The sequence below is a fragment of the Desmodus rotundus genome, chromosome X, assembly GCF_022682495.2.
Source record: "Desmodus rotundus isolate HL8 chromosome X, HLdesRot8A.1, whole genome shotgun sequence".
Lineage (NCBI taxonomy): Eukaryota > Metazoa > Chordata > Mammalia > Chiroptera > Phyllostomidae > Desmodus > Desmodus rotundus.
This window is the reverse complement of record NC_071400.1, coordinates 77,807,647-77,822,383: the sequence shown is the minus strand read 5'-3', so window position 1 is coordinate 77,822,383 and position 14,737 is coordinate 77,807,647. Positions and strand designations below refer to the sequence as shown.

General features: G+C 39.7%; 1 protein-coding gene across 1 annotated transcript in view; it reads left to right on the top strand.

The window, feature by feature from the left end:
* The window catches only part of CFAP47 (cilia and flagella associated protein 47), a 316,288-nt gene that overhangs the window by 9,406 nt on the left and 292,145 nt on the right, over positions 1–14,737 (top strand). The window contains exons 4-8 of the mRNA XM_053916952.1: positions 2,537–2,675; positions 5,081–5,309; positions 5,997–6,157; positions 7,772–7,899; positions 10,954–11,189. Of these exons, the coding sequence (XP_053772927.1) occupies positions 2,537–2,675; positions 5,081–5,309; positions 5,997–6,157; positions 7,772–7,899; positions 10,954–11,189 (893 nt within the window). The remainder of the gene's footprint in view (positions 1–2,536; positions 2,676–5,080; positions 5,310–5,996; positions 6,158–7,771; positions 7,900–10,953; positions 11,190–14,737) is intronic.

Below are 14,737 nucleotides of genomic sequence, written 5' to 3'. Positions count from 1 at the left end.
TGTTGGGGTGATGATTAATAAAATGCTTAGCACACCCTCTGACATGTATTAAGTCTTCAAAAAAAAATCACTCTTGATGTTAGAATTATTCCTTTTCTACTGCCTCCCTCCTCTTCAGTTTTCTTTTGGGGACTGCTCTCCATTTTTTTGGCACATTAAATGTGGGTGTTCCTTAGGATTTGCCATGGACCCTCACGTTTCCTCAGTCAACGTGCTCTCCCTAGGCGATCACTTCCATTCGTGTTACTTCGCTGAAGTCTACACAATACTTTGCACTTCCTTCAGGTTTCTCAAACTTAACATGCGTAAAACCAAACTCTTCAGCTTCTCCCCAAAACTTGTCCTCTTCTCTTTTTCATTAGATGTCACCACCATGTATTTGGGAAAGTCAGGAACTTGGCAAAATCCTTGAGGCCTCCATTTTTTTCACTTCCTGCCCCCTTAGTCAGTTATTAAATCCTGTCTATTCACTTCCTGATCATGTCAATAATTCTACCGCTCTGTCCCATTGCCACTTCTCCATAAGGGGCCGTCGTCTTCTCTTGCTTAGTAATTGCACCAGCCTTAATTACTTCTCTGAAGTCTCCTCTTATCTCCTTATACTTTACTCTGCACACATTAACCAGTGTTATATCTGGGAAGAATTGAAAATCGTTGGCAGAATTTATCTGTAACATCCTTCCTTCAAGGATACTCTTAGGATGATGCCCTTGTTCCTGTTGTTAGCAATTAGAAAATACAACAGTCAAATATGCCGTGATTACTAATGGTATTAAAGTTATATCCAACACAGTAATGTTTGTGTACCCACAGTTTTCATATATTTAGTAGACTGACTAATATTCTTTTGGTTTTAGGGTTGTTGCTGAATAAACTTTTGAAACATCACTTAAACTCCTGACAAATTTCATCCAAGTGGTTACAATACAGGAACGATTATACTGACTCAGCCTTAACTGAACTCATGCAGTTCTGTTTTTCTGGAGAACTGAGTCAATAACACTTATTTATTTGGCATGGATAGAATTGTATAAATATTTGTTTTATTTTATGACAGAAAATAAACCTTAAGTATTATGCCATTAGCACTCTCCTAAAGTGATTGGATTAACAAATTTTGTTACTGTGAATTTGCCTTTTCCATCAGGTCATTTCTGTACTTAAGTTTTGTTGTCTTTTCATGTTGTCAGTACTTTTATTATGCTAATATTTAAATTGCCTAAGTAAAGTGAATAATTTGGGAAAATGTCATAAAAGGTAATTTAAAATGCGTGAATTGGGCATTTGCAAAGTTGTTTATGTTGGCAGTATGCTCAATTGTGTTAATATTGTATAATGATATTTAGGAGACTCGTGACTGGCTGTTTCCATTTGTGGGTGTATTTTGAGCACAGCTTTGTGCCAGGAACTGGGTGGGGTGCCAGGACCGCAGAGATGGAAAATATAGTGTCTGATCTCAAGGACTGTGTGCTCTAATACAGGCACCAAATAACCGTAAATTATGAACCATTTCTGCTTTTATGAGAAACAATTTTTATAGGCTCCTTCTCATATACTATTTGATTCAGGAAACCCTTTCCTTTTGCCTCTGTCCTGTGTGAACTGCATTAATTCATCCATGGAGAAGTGGCAGTGGCTATAAGTGTGAGTCCTATGGTCAGAAACAGCCAGGTGAACATGCCAGCTCAATTACTTAGCTACCAGCATTAGTAGTCCACTATTGCTATGTAACAAAACCACCCCACCACTCTGTATCTTAAAAGGGCAATTATTTTTAAAATTTTCATCTGTATGCAGGTGGGCTGGAACTTGACTGGTCTAAGCTGAGCTCAGGTGGGTGGCTGTGCTTCAAGCTGCGGCAGCTGGGGCCGTTCTGTTACTCACTGCAGGGCTGCGAGTCAGCTGGGTGGCTGTGCTCCATATTTGCTCATTCTGGGGCCCAGGCCAGAGGGACAGCAGCTCTTTAAGAGAAGCATTTTTATGGTAGAAGTGCGAGAGAACATCAGGGGTTCGAGCTGGCATGTTGTTACTGGTAGCCACATGGTATTGGCCAAAGCAAATCACATGCTCAAGTTCAAAGTCAAGGGGTAGGAAAACATACTTTGTCCATGGTAGGATGATGGTAAGGATGCAGAGAAGGGTGAAGAATTGGGGTCTACCACAATAGTTGCGTGTCTTTGGACAAGTCACTCAGTCTTTCTAATCTTCTATTTCCTTATTTATAAATAGAGGTAATGATTGAACTGATGTCATGGAATCATTATGAGGATTAAATAGAATACCGTGGGGAAGGCTTTTAGCAAAAGTATCTGAACGCCGTAAGCAGACAATATATTTTAGCTGTTGATGAAGGTTGAGTCCTAACACTAGGCTCACATATCTTTGGTGACCCTGGAACTTGCATTTACAATCAAAGTGGTGATTCTTGGTCCTCAATAGATCATATACTCTGTAATACTTGTCCGTCCCCTACTAAGAGTATGAGTGTAATATTTTTAGGCTCCAGATAAAAACCATCTGCTCTTGTTCTCCTGAGGTGTGTTTACCATGGAATACCGAGGCCCATTACCAATTGTCATTTCTCCAACTAATGGTGTTGTGGAGCCCAAGTCCTCAAAGACTGTTAAAGTGGATTTCTGTGCAGACCAGCCCAGAGTTGTAGATGAAGTGGCAAAGTAAGTGTGTACTATGGTTCTTAATTCTAATAGAGTACTTAATACTTACCTGTTTTCCTGTTTCACTCTTCAGATATATCTATTGTCTTTGAATGTGGGTTTGCTACTTGTTTTTTTTTTTTTTCAGTCAGTATTAATTCATTGAGTCTCTAATATTTGCTAAGCACGAGGGATTAAAAAAATGAGAAGAACCAGAGGATGGCATATGGGTATACATAACAGGAGCTCCTAGTCTGGATTTTGTGGGTGGAGGGAGTAGATCAAATAAGGGCTCTGCTAAGAAGGTGATGGTTGAACCAAACACCTTTTGGTCAGTAGGAATTAGCCAGACACAGACAGTGATGTGGTTTGAGCTGTGTGTGTGTGTGTGTGTGTGCAGGAGGTGGGCTTTGGTGATAGGAGTGGGTTAGAGGAATAATTTCAGGCATAGTAAGTAGAAGACCTGAACCTTTAGAGGTAAATGGACAGTGTTACACACAGAGAAATCAAATGAAATGTAGAGGCAAAGAAATGGAGGTAAGGAGTGATGTGAAGTCAGACCAGGAAAGCCAGGTGCAGGGTCCAGTAAAGGACCGCATAGGACAGTGCTATTTAATGCTGCATGTGTCAGTTCATTAGTGGGATATGCGATCACTGTAATGGGGCACTACCAGTTTTACAGCAATGAAATGGAAAATATCAAAATGCATCTCACCTAGTAAGGGCAAATGTTGATTTATAAAACTTTATGTTCATGCCGGTGCTTCCTACATTACAATGTAAAATATATTCCTTACTGAAGGTCACAGCCAAAAAAAAAAATATTTGAGAAAGAGCTGTGAGCCCTGATAGGAGCTTAGGTTTTTATTGTGAAGGCTGTGGAATCTCAAGAAGGTTTTAAGATGGGAGTGTCTTAATTAGTTTGCATTTTAGAAAAGTTGTGCTGAAAGCGTTGTGCAAAACAAATCAGGAAGTATAGATGTGGAATGGGTAGCCTGACTAGAACCTATAATAATGAAGCAAAAGAAAACTGATAAATGCACCAGCTAAGGTACAAATTAGGAGTGTGGAGAGAATTCTGCAGGTTAGAGGTATGTTACAGAGGTAGATTTGACTAGATTTAGTGACTGGTTATGGAAAGAGAAGGTGAGAGAAGGGGCAGGACTGTGGGAGAAGATCTGAGTTCAGTTTTGAAAGGTTGGAATTGATTTGCTTTGCAGAATACTATGGGGCCTATTAGGTTTACTTACCTCGAGTCTCAGAAAAAGTTTTACTCTTGGTCCATGGGCTTGAAGTTTGTCAGTGGATAAATTGTCGATGAAGCATAAGGTATTGAAAATAACTTTGAGGAGGGTAGAGTATGAAAGAGTAGGAGAGAAATACCATTAGTCATGGAGTTTACAAAACATTTAAGTCTTAGAAGAATGAGGACATACGGTCTGAATAAGTTAGAGGAAAACTAGGAAAGTATGATGTCAAGGAAGCTAAGGAAGGAGGGATATGCCGAGAGATGGTGTGGAGCATGTTCACTGTGACAGAGAGAGAGTGGAGTGGCTTGGGTTTTGGAGTGGTCAGTTGTCTGTGGTATCTGATGGGGTGAGATTCGAAAGGACTACATTTAGGCCAGAGAAGGATAAATGTGAGGTGGGGTTCGGTTTCAACAGGGCATTCAAATTAGTCTGGAAAGTGAAGTTTTATGGGGTATATTCATTTCAGCAAAGAGTGGGATTTTGCTGAGATCATTTACTTTGTAGGGAATGGGCTTGTTAGGATGGGGAGGATGCCATGCTCCCAATTTGTACCTTGTTGGCTGTTTGACTTGGGGGAGTAGGATGAGTTAGAAAAGAGTCTCAGAATTCTAGAACTAGAGGAAACTCTGGTATTTACAAAATAATTGGTGATGTGGACATACCAATAACTTCTCTTTGGGATCAATTCACGCTATTGTTTCCCAACTTTGTTTTCTCCAGGAGACAATGAATTAGGTTGCACATGTCACTTTTTAAAAAAGATTTTATTTATTTACTTTTAGAGAAAGGGAAAGGGAAGGAGAAAGAGAGGAATGTGCGAAAGACATATCAATCAGCTTCCTCTCACACACCCCCAAATGGGACCTGGCCCGCAACCCAGGCATGTGCCCTGACTGAGATTCGAACTGGGAACCTTTCGGTTTGCAGGCCAGGGCTCAATCCACTGAGCCACACACACCAGCTAGGGCTGGTTGCACATATGTCAGCTGGGGAGATTCAGACAGAGGGCCTGACAGTCTCTGACATGAATGTGAAAGGAACTGTTCTTAGGCCTTTGAATTTTAATTATAATGTGATTTTTATAAAAGTTATATTTATATAAATATTTAGGACAAAAATAAAATATATAGAATTCTAATTAAATGTATATACATATTTATATTTGTTACCTTGTAGAGTGAGATTGCAAGGTCATCCATACACACTCTTGAATATCAAAGTTCGTGTGGTTGAGCAGATTATCGAACTGTTAAACATAAACGATAATACAAAGGTGGAATGCATACGCTTTGGCTGTACTTACTTTGGAACATCGAAGATTGAACGTGCACTTCTATACAATAATAGCCCAGAATCTGTCAATTGGGTGGCTGTAATACAAAATGATTCTGTTGGAGAGGAACTGGTAAGTAAATAGTGCAAACAGAAGATCAAGGATTATGTTTTGAAGCAGATCATTTTGAACTTATTAATAACAACAAGCTGGTGTTATCTTTTCTCTTCCCTCCCCTTCCTTCCCCTCTTTCCCCCTTCCTTCCCCTCTTTCCCCCTTCCTTCCCCTCTTTCCCCCTTCCCACTCTCACTCCCCTTCCTTCCCCTTCCCTTCTCTTCTTTTCTTTTTGGTTCTTAGAGCCAGGAAAGGTTTGTTGATCAAGAAGGCTTAGATTGAGAAGATGGGAAAACTAATTCTCAAGTCCATCTTCCCAGCAAGGTGTTTGTTTCATTATTCTAAATGAGTTTTAACATGCGAATGATTAAGATTTCATTTCACGTGTCTTCAAGAGTAACCTGAAAAAGTTCAGCAAATGAAGCTAACATTTATAGTAATATATCTGAAGTAAATCAGCCAAATGTCTCTTATAAATCAGCGACTAATTGTGGGGGTTTCTGCTCTCATCTGTTTCTTAAAAGTTCTTTAAATTTTATGAATTTTATGATGTACCTTGTTCAGATTTATGTATGGTACTTTAAAGACACAGGTGTTCTCTATCTTCTGGTTGCTGGAATTTCTCTCATTAGTTTAGGACCTCTTAAAAATATTTCACTTTGTGTTTTGCCTTAATACTCTTTTATTTCTGATTTTATATTACAGGGCACAAATACTCAACAGAGGACAGATGTCGCTATACATAACCTCACCTACTTCCGACAAGTGAAGAACATAGATGTTACCACTTTTATCTCCTGTTTTCCTAATGAAGGGACTTTACTGCCTTATCAAAAGATTCAAATTACATTTTGTTTCAGCCCAAAGTAAGCAAAAATTAATTCCACTGAGATGTTACTTATTAATGAAAAATATATTAGCCATGCATTCATTAGATTGACTTTAATATTAAAACTTGTCAGAAGGGACAAATTGGCTTTTTCTGTTTATGGTTCTAAGCATTTCTAACATGCTTAATAATATTGCCAATATTTAAAAATATGGTTCTACATACTTCATGTTAAATTAAAAAATTTCTGCAGAGCTTGGGGGCATGGGGTGGTGGGAGTAGAAGTTTTGGGTTGTGGCTCCAAACCAATCTGGGCAACCAAGACCTCGTTGTCCCAGCAGAAGCAGCCAGGTTATGGCCAGTGTCAGCTGTATGTTCTAGGTGCCTTCACAGAAGATACGGTGCCTCTGCCAGGGAAAAAGCGCTTGCTGACCGAGTATCATGAACTTTAAGCGTACAGCAGTTGCTGGGATCAACCACAGTTGGTTGCTGAAATTTATACAGACTATGAGGACTTTTGCCAGTGGATATTTTTCACAGTTCTGAGTCCTTGGTTTGGTTTTGTAGTTTGAAAATGTATTTGGAAATGCTGTTTTTAAATATGTAGTAGCAATTTCAGCTGCACTTGAGAGGTTGTAGTGTGTGGTGATAACTCGTCTAATTGTTAAATATGTTTACCCTTGTTTGTGAGAATTCTGAAGAGTTAACGTCTTTCTTTCTACGACTACAAGGTCCCTTGGTGATACCAATTGTGTGCTGACAACCAAGTTGGGTTAAGGAGGGGAATACACCAAGTAATTACTGTATTTGTACAATCTATACTTGCCTTATTCATTATAACTTCAAACAGGAAATTTCTTTGGTGAATCTGAAGGATTCTGTCCCATATACAATCTTTGAAATTCTAAGCACTTACTTGTTTAATGGCAGCGTGGTCACTTTGAGAGTCTAGCATAAACTCACAGATAGGAGTATGATTTGAAGTCGTAGTTGCGTGTGTTCTCAACATTATATCTGCATTCTTATGTAATATTTCACATCAGCCTTTTGTGTATGTATTTGAGCTAGAAAAGCTGACGTCTAGTTAAGGCAAGTGAAGACTGCCAGTGCGCAGACCTGTGAGGAACCCATCTCTGTCTTTGGTCCTGCTTCTCTTCCTCCCATCTTTCCTTGCCTGTTCTCCAAATTACCTGTTCTCCTCTAACAAGACTGTAGCTAGCAATATGTGCTTAGTCTACGGGAGGATCAGTTATGTAACAGAGGTTTGCAATTACACCCAGGGGTAAGAAGGACTATTTAAGAGAATCGAACAGAGCGCTTAGCCAGCAATGAATTCTGCATACAAAAAAAAAAAGGACTTTCCATAAAAAGTAGCATTGGAGTTGGACCTTGATGACTTAGTGTTTTTAAATAACCCTTGTCTTGCAAATGTTGGCATGAACTTATTTTTTGGATATTTACATTCCGTGGCCTTCCTTTGGCAAGCATCTGTGTCTGTGCAGTGATATTGGAAAATGGATCACAGTCATATTTTTATTCCTGAACTTTCATCTGTTTGCATAGATTTAAGGGTTCAGTTGATATTCCCTTGTGAGAGGTAACAAAGTATATTATCTTTGCTGTAAAAATAACTGCTTGTAATTTTTCACAGGATAACCGGCGATCACACAATGGATGACGATCCTGCACACAGGCAAGACTATGTTGTCTTTTTGAGATTTGACACTGTAGGAAGTAAGGATGGGTTTTTGAGAGATGATAACACTAAAGCCATCAAAAGTAAGTGTGAAATGAATATAATCATCGAATGTATAGCAGTTTAAATTGTTTACAAGTTTGGATATCAATATTTGTAGAGGCGATATAATAAAAATACACAATTATTGAGTGGAGTGAAAATGCAAACACAATCAAGAGAACTTAAACTGTCTTGTGGTATGTAAAGGAAATAAATCAACCTCAGAATCATTTACATAGTAATCTTCCAATTATAATTTAGGAGACTTTATTATTTTAAAATGACATTAGATAAATATGATCCAGAGCAGCGATTTTCAACCGGTGTCCCAGAAGAATTCTTAAAACATGCTATATCTGACTATTTGGTCAGGGGCACTGACCTCTTTTCCTTTAGATTGTCAAGTAAAAAAATGACAACAGCCAACACAACAATAGCTGGCCAGTGTGCATGAATAAAAATTACACCTACCTTTTTTTTTTTTGCCGGATTGGCAAAAGATATATTTTTTGGTGTGCTGCAGAATTTTAGTAATTAGTTTATGTGTGCCAAGAGATGAAAAAGGTTGAAAATTGCTGATCATAGTTTAAGGAGTGAAAAAACAAAAACAAACAACCTGGCATCTTTTCCTACGTAATCCTGTAACAGAACCACTGGGTGCTATTGCCCGCTGCCAAAGACACTGTGACTCCCCACGGCAGAGCGTTATGCAAAGGAAAGGAACTATTTATTCAAAAGTTATGCAGGTTCAGAATAACAGCAGAATTCTGTTTTTAAGTCCTAACTTCTCTTAAAACTAAACGCCCATAAACATAGAGTCCTGCCTCCCCTTGTCAAACCAGGCCAGTCAGGTACTGTCTCTCAGGAAAAGAAATGTAAGTCTATAGCTTGGCTAGGCAGATTCCCAGTTTAACATTCTGGCTTTTCCCAGTCGTCCATGCTGGGCTAGGCTCCTGCTCTTAATCCAAAACCGTGTGGCCCCCTCCTAGGGGTGGGCTGGTGAGAGTCCTCCTGCATCCTTTCAGACCGCGTGACCCACACCTCACGGCTGCCCCATGCTTGAGTTTAAATCCTTACCCTGGTCCTCCTCCATAACCCCATTTCCAACTCCTCCCACAGAGGGTTACAAGTGCCCTTACTCTGGGCTCTTCTTCCTTTCTCAGCTGCCATTGTTAGTCTCGGCAGGCATGGCCCCATGACCACCTTCCTACTCTCCAGCAGGCGCTGTAGCCCGGGGGCCACCTCCTGGCTGCATCACGGGTTAGAGTCTCCCTGGCTCTGAGTGTGGCAGGCACAGCTATAGGCATTACTAAAACACTGGCCAAGTTCTTTGGATGTGCAAAGTAACTCTCAGTGGCCTTGCTCTGCTTCCCCTTTCCCCAGCCATATTAGTGGGTGTTTGGGGGCTTCTCAGCCTGTTACAATCCTAGATTGTCTTTTAGAGATTGATAAGGGAAAAAATGACCCATTCCATCTCTACCAGATCCTCAGCTCTCAGAATCTCTATACAGTAATAGTCAAAGAACAACATCTAGCACTCTGGTAAATAGGGTACAATATCCTGTTATTAATTATTGTATTTTGTATACCGACAATTATAAACCTACTTTTGCCCCATGCTACAGATTATTGAGCAGGGTTGAACTGTGTTCATAGGTCAGGAATTGATTGCTGTTACTGTTTATCTCATGGTCTGTGATATTGAACTCTGAGCTCTGTCTGATAGAACATTTGTTCAAGGATTGCAAGTTAATCTAGGTTTTTTTTTAAGATTTAATTTATTTGTTTTTACAGAGGGGAAGGGAGAGAGAAAGAAGGAGAGAAACCTCAATGTGTGGTTGTCTCTTGTGCACCCTGTACTGGGGACCTGGCCTGCAACCCAGGCATGTGCCCTGACTGGGAATCAAACCAGTGTCCCTTTGGTTTGCAGGCCGGCACTCAACCTACTGAGCCACACCAGTCAGGGCTGATCATGTGTTTTATTTCCTATTCTACATGCAATTCATCAGCAAATTTTATAAACTTTACCTTCAAAAATATATCTTAAATCTGACCGTTTCTCACCATCCTTCTACTACTGTTACCCAGACATATTTAGTTACTTCAGATTTTTGGAACATGCCAAGCAAATACCTCCTTTAGAGTCCTTGTCCTTGCTGTTCTATCTGGAATGCACTTTTACTAGATTTTATTCCAGAGTTCCTTTATAATTTTGCTCAAACATCTCCCCATCAGAGACACTGTTTTGGACTTCCCCATATAAAAGAGTAGCGCCAGGATGATGTGCTGTGTCTCATCATTGTAGGGGAGGAAAAATAATTTTCCTTCTACTCTTCTAAGTTCTTGGTTGAGACCCTTATAATAAAAGATTACAGGGGAAAAACAAACAGAAGTTTAATAGCATATGTATTTCTAGCATACATGGGAGATATCCAGGAAAACTTAGTAACTCTTTGAAATGCCCACCACCTTAAATACCATCTCTAGCTGAAGACTAAAGAAGTGTTGGGGGTGGGGAGCCATTATGGGAGCTTCTCTGGCAGAGCCCAGTAGAGGAGGGTAAGGTTATGCACGTTTAAGCCTCTGCTGTCTCCACTGATGAGAGTTCCTTCCAGATGCAGAGAGGGAGACAAAGGGATAGTTCCCTTTTAAATGTAAATGTCCTTTTCAAAAGGTCAACTTCTGGGTTTCAGAGCTTTTCTGCTGTTTCTAAAATAATGACCCTTATGCCAAAGAGGCATACTTAGGGGTGACAAATTCTGCTCCCCTTCACCCTACCTTACCTTTCCCCATAGAACTTACCGTCTCTGAAATGCCATACATTTACTTACTTATTTTATTACCAATTTCACCTCATTAGAATGTAAAGTCCATGAGAGCAGGAACTTTGTCTATTTTACTCACTGCCATTACCCCCAAGGCCTAGAAGGGTACTTGGCCCTGAGAAAGCACGCACTGTTTTTGTTGAATGAAAGATTGAATGAGCTACCCAGAGCTCATCAAGTCTTTCAGATGACATGTTTTGGACTAAGGAAATATATCTTGGATTCCCAAAACACTTTTTATGTTAAAAAGCTACTTTTTTTTTTTAACAGGTGATCAATTTGAGAAATTGGAATTAGCCCTAACAGGCTCAGGACTTCCTGTTGTACTACAGTTTGATTTAGGAAGCATTCTTAATTTTGCACCTTGTTCCATGGGCGAACGGTCAGAGGTTACATTTATTATGGAAAATCGCAGCAAATTTCTTCCTGTGATATACCACTTTAAAAAAATTGCAAATTTTAGAATTGACCCTGAAAGGGGCAAGCTTGGTGAAAGATGTATGCAGGTAAGATAATTTTTCTATGCTTTCACATACGGTGAAATATTCTAGGGTTTGCTAAAATGCCTTGCGGAGGATTAAAAACTACATTGGTTGCACCAGTGTTTTTAAATCCTAGCTCTTCTGTGGCCTAGTTATGAATACTTTGGTATTGGCACTCACGCAGTCTCCATAATTATTTGTTAAGTGCCTTTCATGTGCCCAGAAAAGCATTTGACACTATAGGAAATGTAAAGTACAAAAAATAGTTACAGCTTTTAAAATGCTTTTTTTTCTGAGAGAGTATTTATTTATCTAGTACCCAAGGGGTCGGCCCCTAAGCTTAAATATCCAGCACGGAGGCTTGGCACTCCCTGCGTGGGTGGTTGTAGGAACGGGTCCTGCAGCCCTGGTCTGAGCTGTGGGATGCCCCTGGGCCAGCAGCTGCCAATAGCAGCAAAAGGTGAAAAGGAAGTGGAGCCAGGCACTCATCCCAATCCCAGAGATGCCAAGGGGAGTGCACGATTCTTCGGGTCCCACTGCCAGACTGAAGGTTGGCCAAGCTGGGGTCCACATGTGAGGCAGAAGTAAAGGTCCAGTGCTGTGAGTAGAGACTGGAGCCCAGGTGCCGGCCCCAGTGCCAGCTAACCTAAGACAGGAGTGAGAGGATGTGGTAGTTTTGCCTTTGGGGGGCCCAGGCCCTGCCTTCCTGTGAAGGGAGGCAAATGATCTGAGTACTTGCTGAAGAGGTAAGTTTCTGAGCCTTTTACATGCCCCCTATACTCCCCCTTCCCCCCCCCAGTTCTTCAGAGGCTGGTATGGAAGGAAAAAATTCTTTTCTTGTGATGATAACTTTTCAATTTACATTTTTAGCAACTTTCAAATATGCCATACAGTATTACTAACTATAGTCACCATATCACACATTACATCCCCATGACTTATTTTTTTATAACTGCAAATTTGTACCTTTGGAACCCTTTCACCCATTCTGCCCACCATCCTTCACCCTCTACCCCTTATCTCCGGCAACCACCAGTAACCTGTTCTCTGTATCTGTGAGCACATTTTGTTTAAAGATTCCACACATAAGTGAAATCATAGGCTATCTATTTTTCTCTGACTTACTTCACTTAGAATCATGCCATCAGAGTCCATGCATGTTGTCACAAATGGCAAGATTTCCTTCTTTTTAGAGCTGAATAATATTCCGTGTTTTTTTTATCCATGTTGGTGGACACTTAGGTTGTTTTCACGTGTTGGCAATTACAAATAATGGTTCGATGAACGCGCGGGTGCATATATCTTCTCAAATTAGTGTGTTTATTTTCTTCAGATAAATACCCAGAATGGGAATTGCTGTATCATATGGTAGTTACATTTTTAATTTTTTGAGAAACATCCAAACTGTTTTTCATAGTGAGTGCACCAATTTACATTCCCACCAACAGCGCACAACAGTTCCCTTTTCCGTACATCCTCGCCAGCACTTGTTATTACTAGTGTTTTTGATGATAACCGTTGTAGTAAGTATGAGGTGATATCTCACTGTGCTTTTGATTTGTATTTCCCTGATGATCAGCGATGAGTACCTTTTCATGTACCTGTTGATCACCTGTGTGTCTTCTTTGGAGAAATGTCTATTTAGATATTCTGCCTATTTTTTAAATTGTAGTTCTTTTTTTTTTACTATTGAGTTGCATGAGTTCTTTATTTATTTTGGATATTAGCCCCTTATCAGGTATGTGCTTTGCCAGTCCTCTCTCCCATTCAATAGGTTGCCTTTTGTTGTTGTTGTTGATGGTTTCTTTCGCTATGTAGAAACTTTTTCGTTTAATATGCTCCTACTTGTTTATTTGTATTTTTATTCTCTTTCCTTTGGTGTCTTCTTTGAATTTTTTAGACATGTTTTCGTATAGTCCTTTGAACGTATTTATAATAGTCAACTTACCATCTTTGTCACTAAGTCCAAGGTTTGGGTTTCCTCAGGCACAGTTTCTATTTATTACATCTTTCCTGTTGGCCATACTTTCCTATTTCTTTGGGTGTCCTACGATTCTTTTGTTGAAATCTAAGCATTGTAAATGATATAATTTACATCTGATCTGGAAATCAGCCCCCAGGATTTATTGTCCTTGCTGTTTTTTGTTGTTGTTTTGTTTGTTTAGTGACCTTCTAGGCCACTTCGGTAAAGGTCGTTTTCTTTGTTGTGTGCAGCCAATCAGGTATACGCTGAGTTGATTTAGAGGTTAGCTTATGATTGGGCAGAGATTCTCTTACATTCTGTGTATCAATAAATGACATAGCCTTTGCTAAGAGCCTCTAAGTGTGTTGGATAGGGAATGTTTTCACTGTTTTGTCACTTAGTTTCTCCCTCCTGCTGGCCTTCAGTTCCTCCTTGTACTGGGTTTCAAAGTCACCTAGAAGTGAGAAATTGGAGCCTTCTCACAATTTCCTGGGCAGGTACACTGTTCTGCACATGTGTGTTGCAGTCAAGATTCCCAGGAATATGTCAGAGCTTTTCAAACACCCTGTGAATAACTCATTTTGTGCTTTTTTCCCCCTTTTCTTTTTTTTCCTCCCTCCCTTCCTTCCTCCCTTCCTTCCTTCCTTCCTTCCTTCCTTCCTTCCTTCCTTCCTTCCTTCCTTCCTTCCTTCCTTCCTCTGTCTGTTTAGCCTCTTATTAGCCTTAAATGGTAATGCTGTGATGTTCAACAATTACTACTAAATTTTTTGCAGTTGGAGAGCAAAACTTTGGGGAGAAAGTTGTTCACACAGAATGAGCTCTGAGTCAGGTCAATTAAAGACATGCCCTCATAATAGACTTGTCAGCTAGCTTCCAGATAGGACAAATTGGAGACAGTTCTCTGGGGATGGCTTTTTGGAGAGGCCCAAACCAGTTATTATCCCTTTAGTGGCTGCTAGGCTAACAGTTTTCACAGCTACCTAGTTGTAAGGCTGTTGTTTTTCAAGAAGAGCACAAAACTGGCAATAGAAGGATAGGATTGCAATAAGTAAAAATACCACAAAATCATTTACTATTTTTCTTAAATATATACTCATTGAATTTTTGCAAAGTTTTAGGTGATTTTTAAATACTGATTTTTGAAAATTTGATTTTGACATTTATTCCAGTGGTCTTTTTCTGTTTGTAGATGAATACAACTCTGGAGATCGTAATCTGCCATTCTGGAAGTGCTTAAGTACCACTGTACTTAATTTTCTTAAATAATTTTCCAATAATATGTATCATAAAGGTTTTTCAATACTGTATATGATATTCCTAAAGCACTTTAATATCATCATGATGACCTAGGTCTCCTTAAAATTTTATAAACATGTTTTTTGGAATTTCTTTTATTTGTTCTAACAGTACAGTATTGTTTTCTTAAGCCATGTGGGATGTTGTAACAAAATATCTTATACTGCATAGTTTATAAACAACACAGGTATTTCTCACAGTTCTGGAAGCTGAAAGTCCCAGATCAGCGTGCCAGCGTGGTCAGGTGAGGGCCCCTCACATGGTGGGAGGGGCTAGTGGGCCCTGTGGGGCCTCTTTTGTAAGAGCACTAATT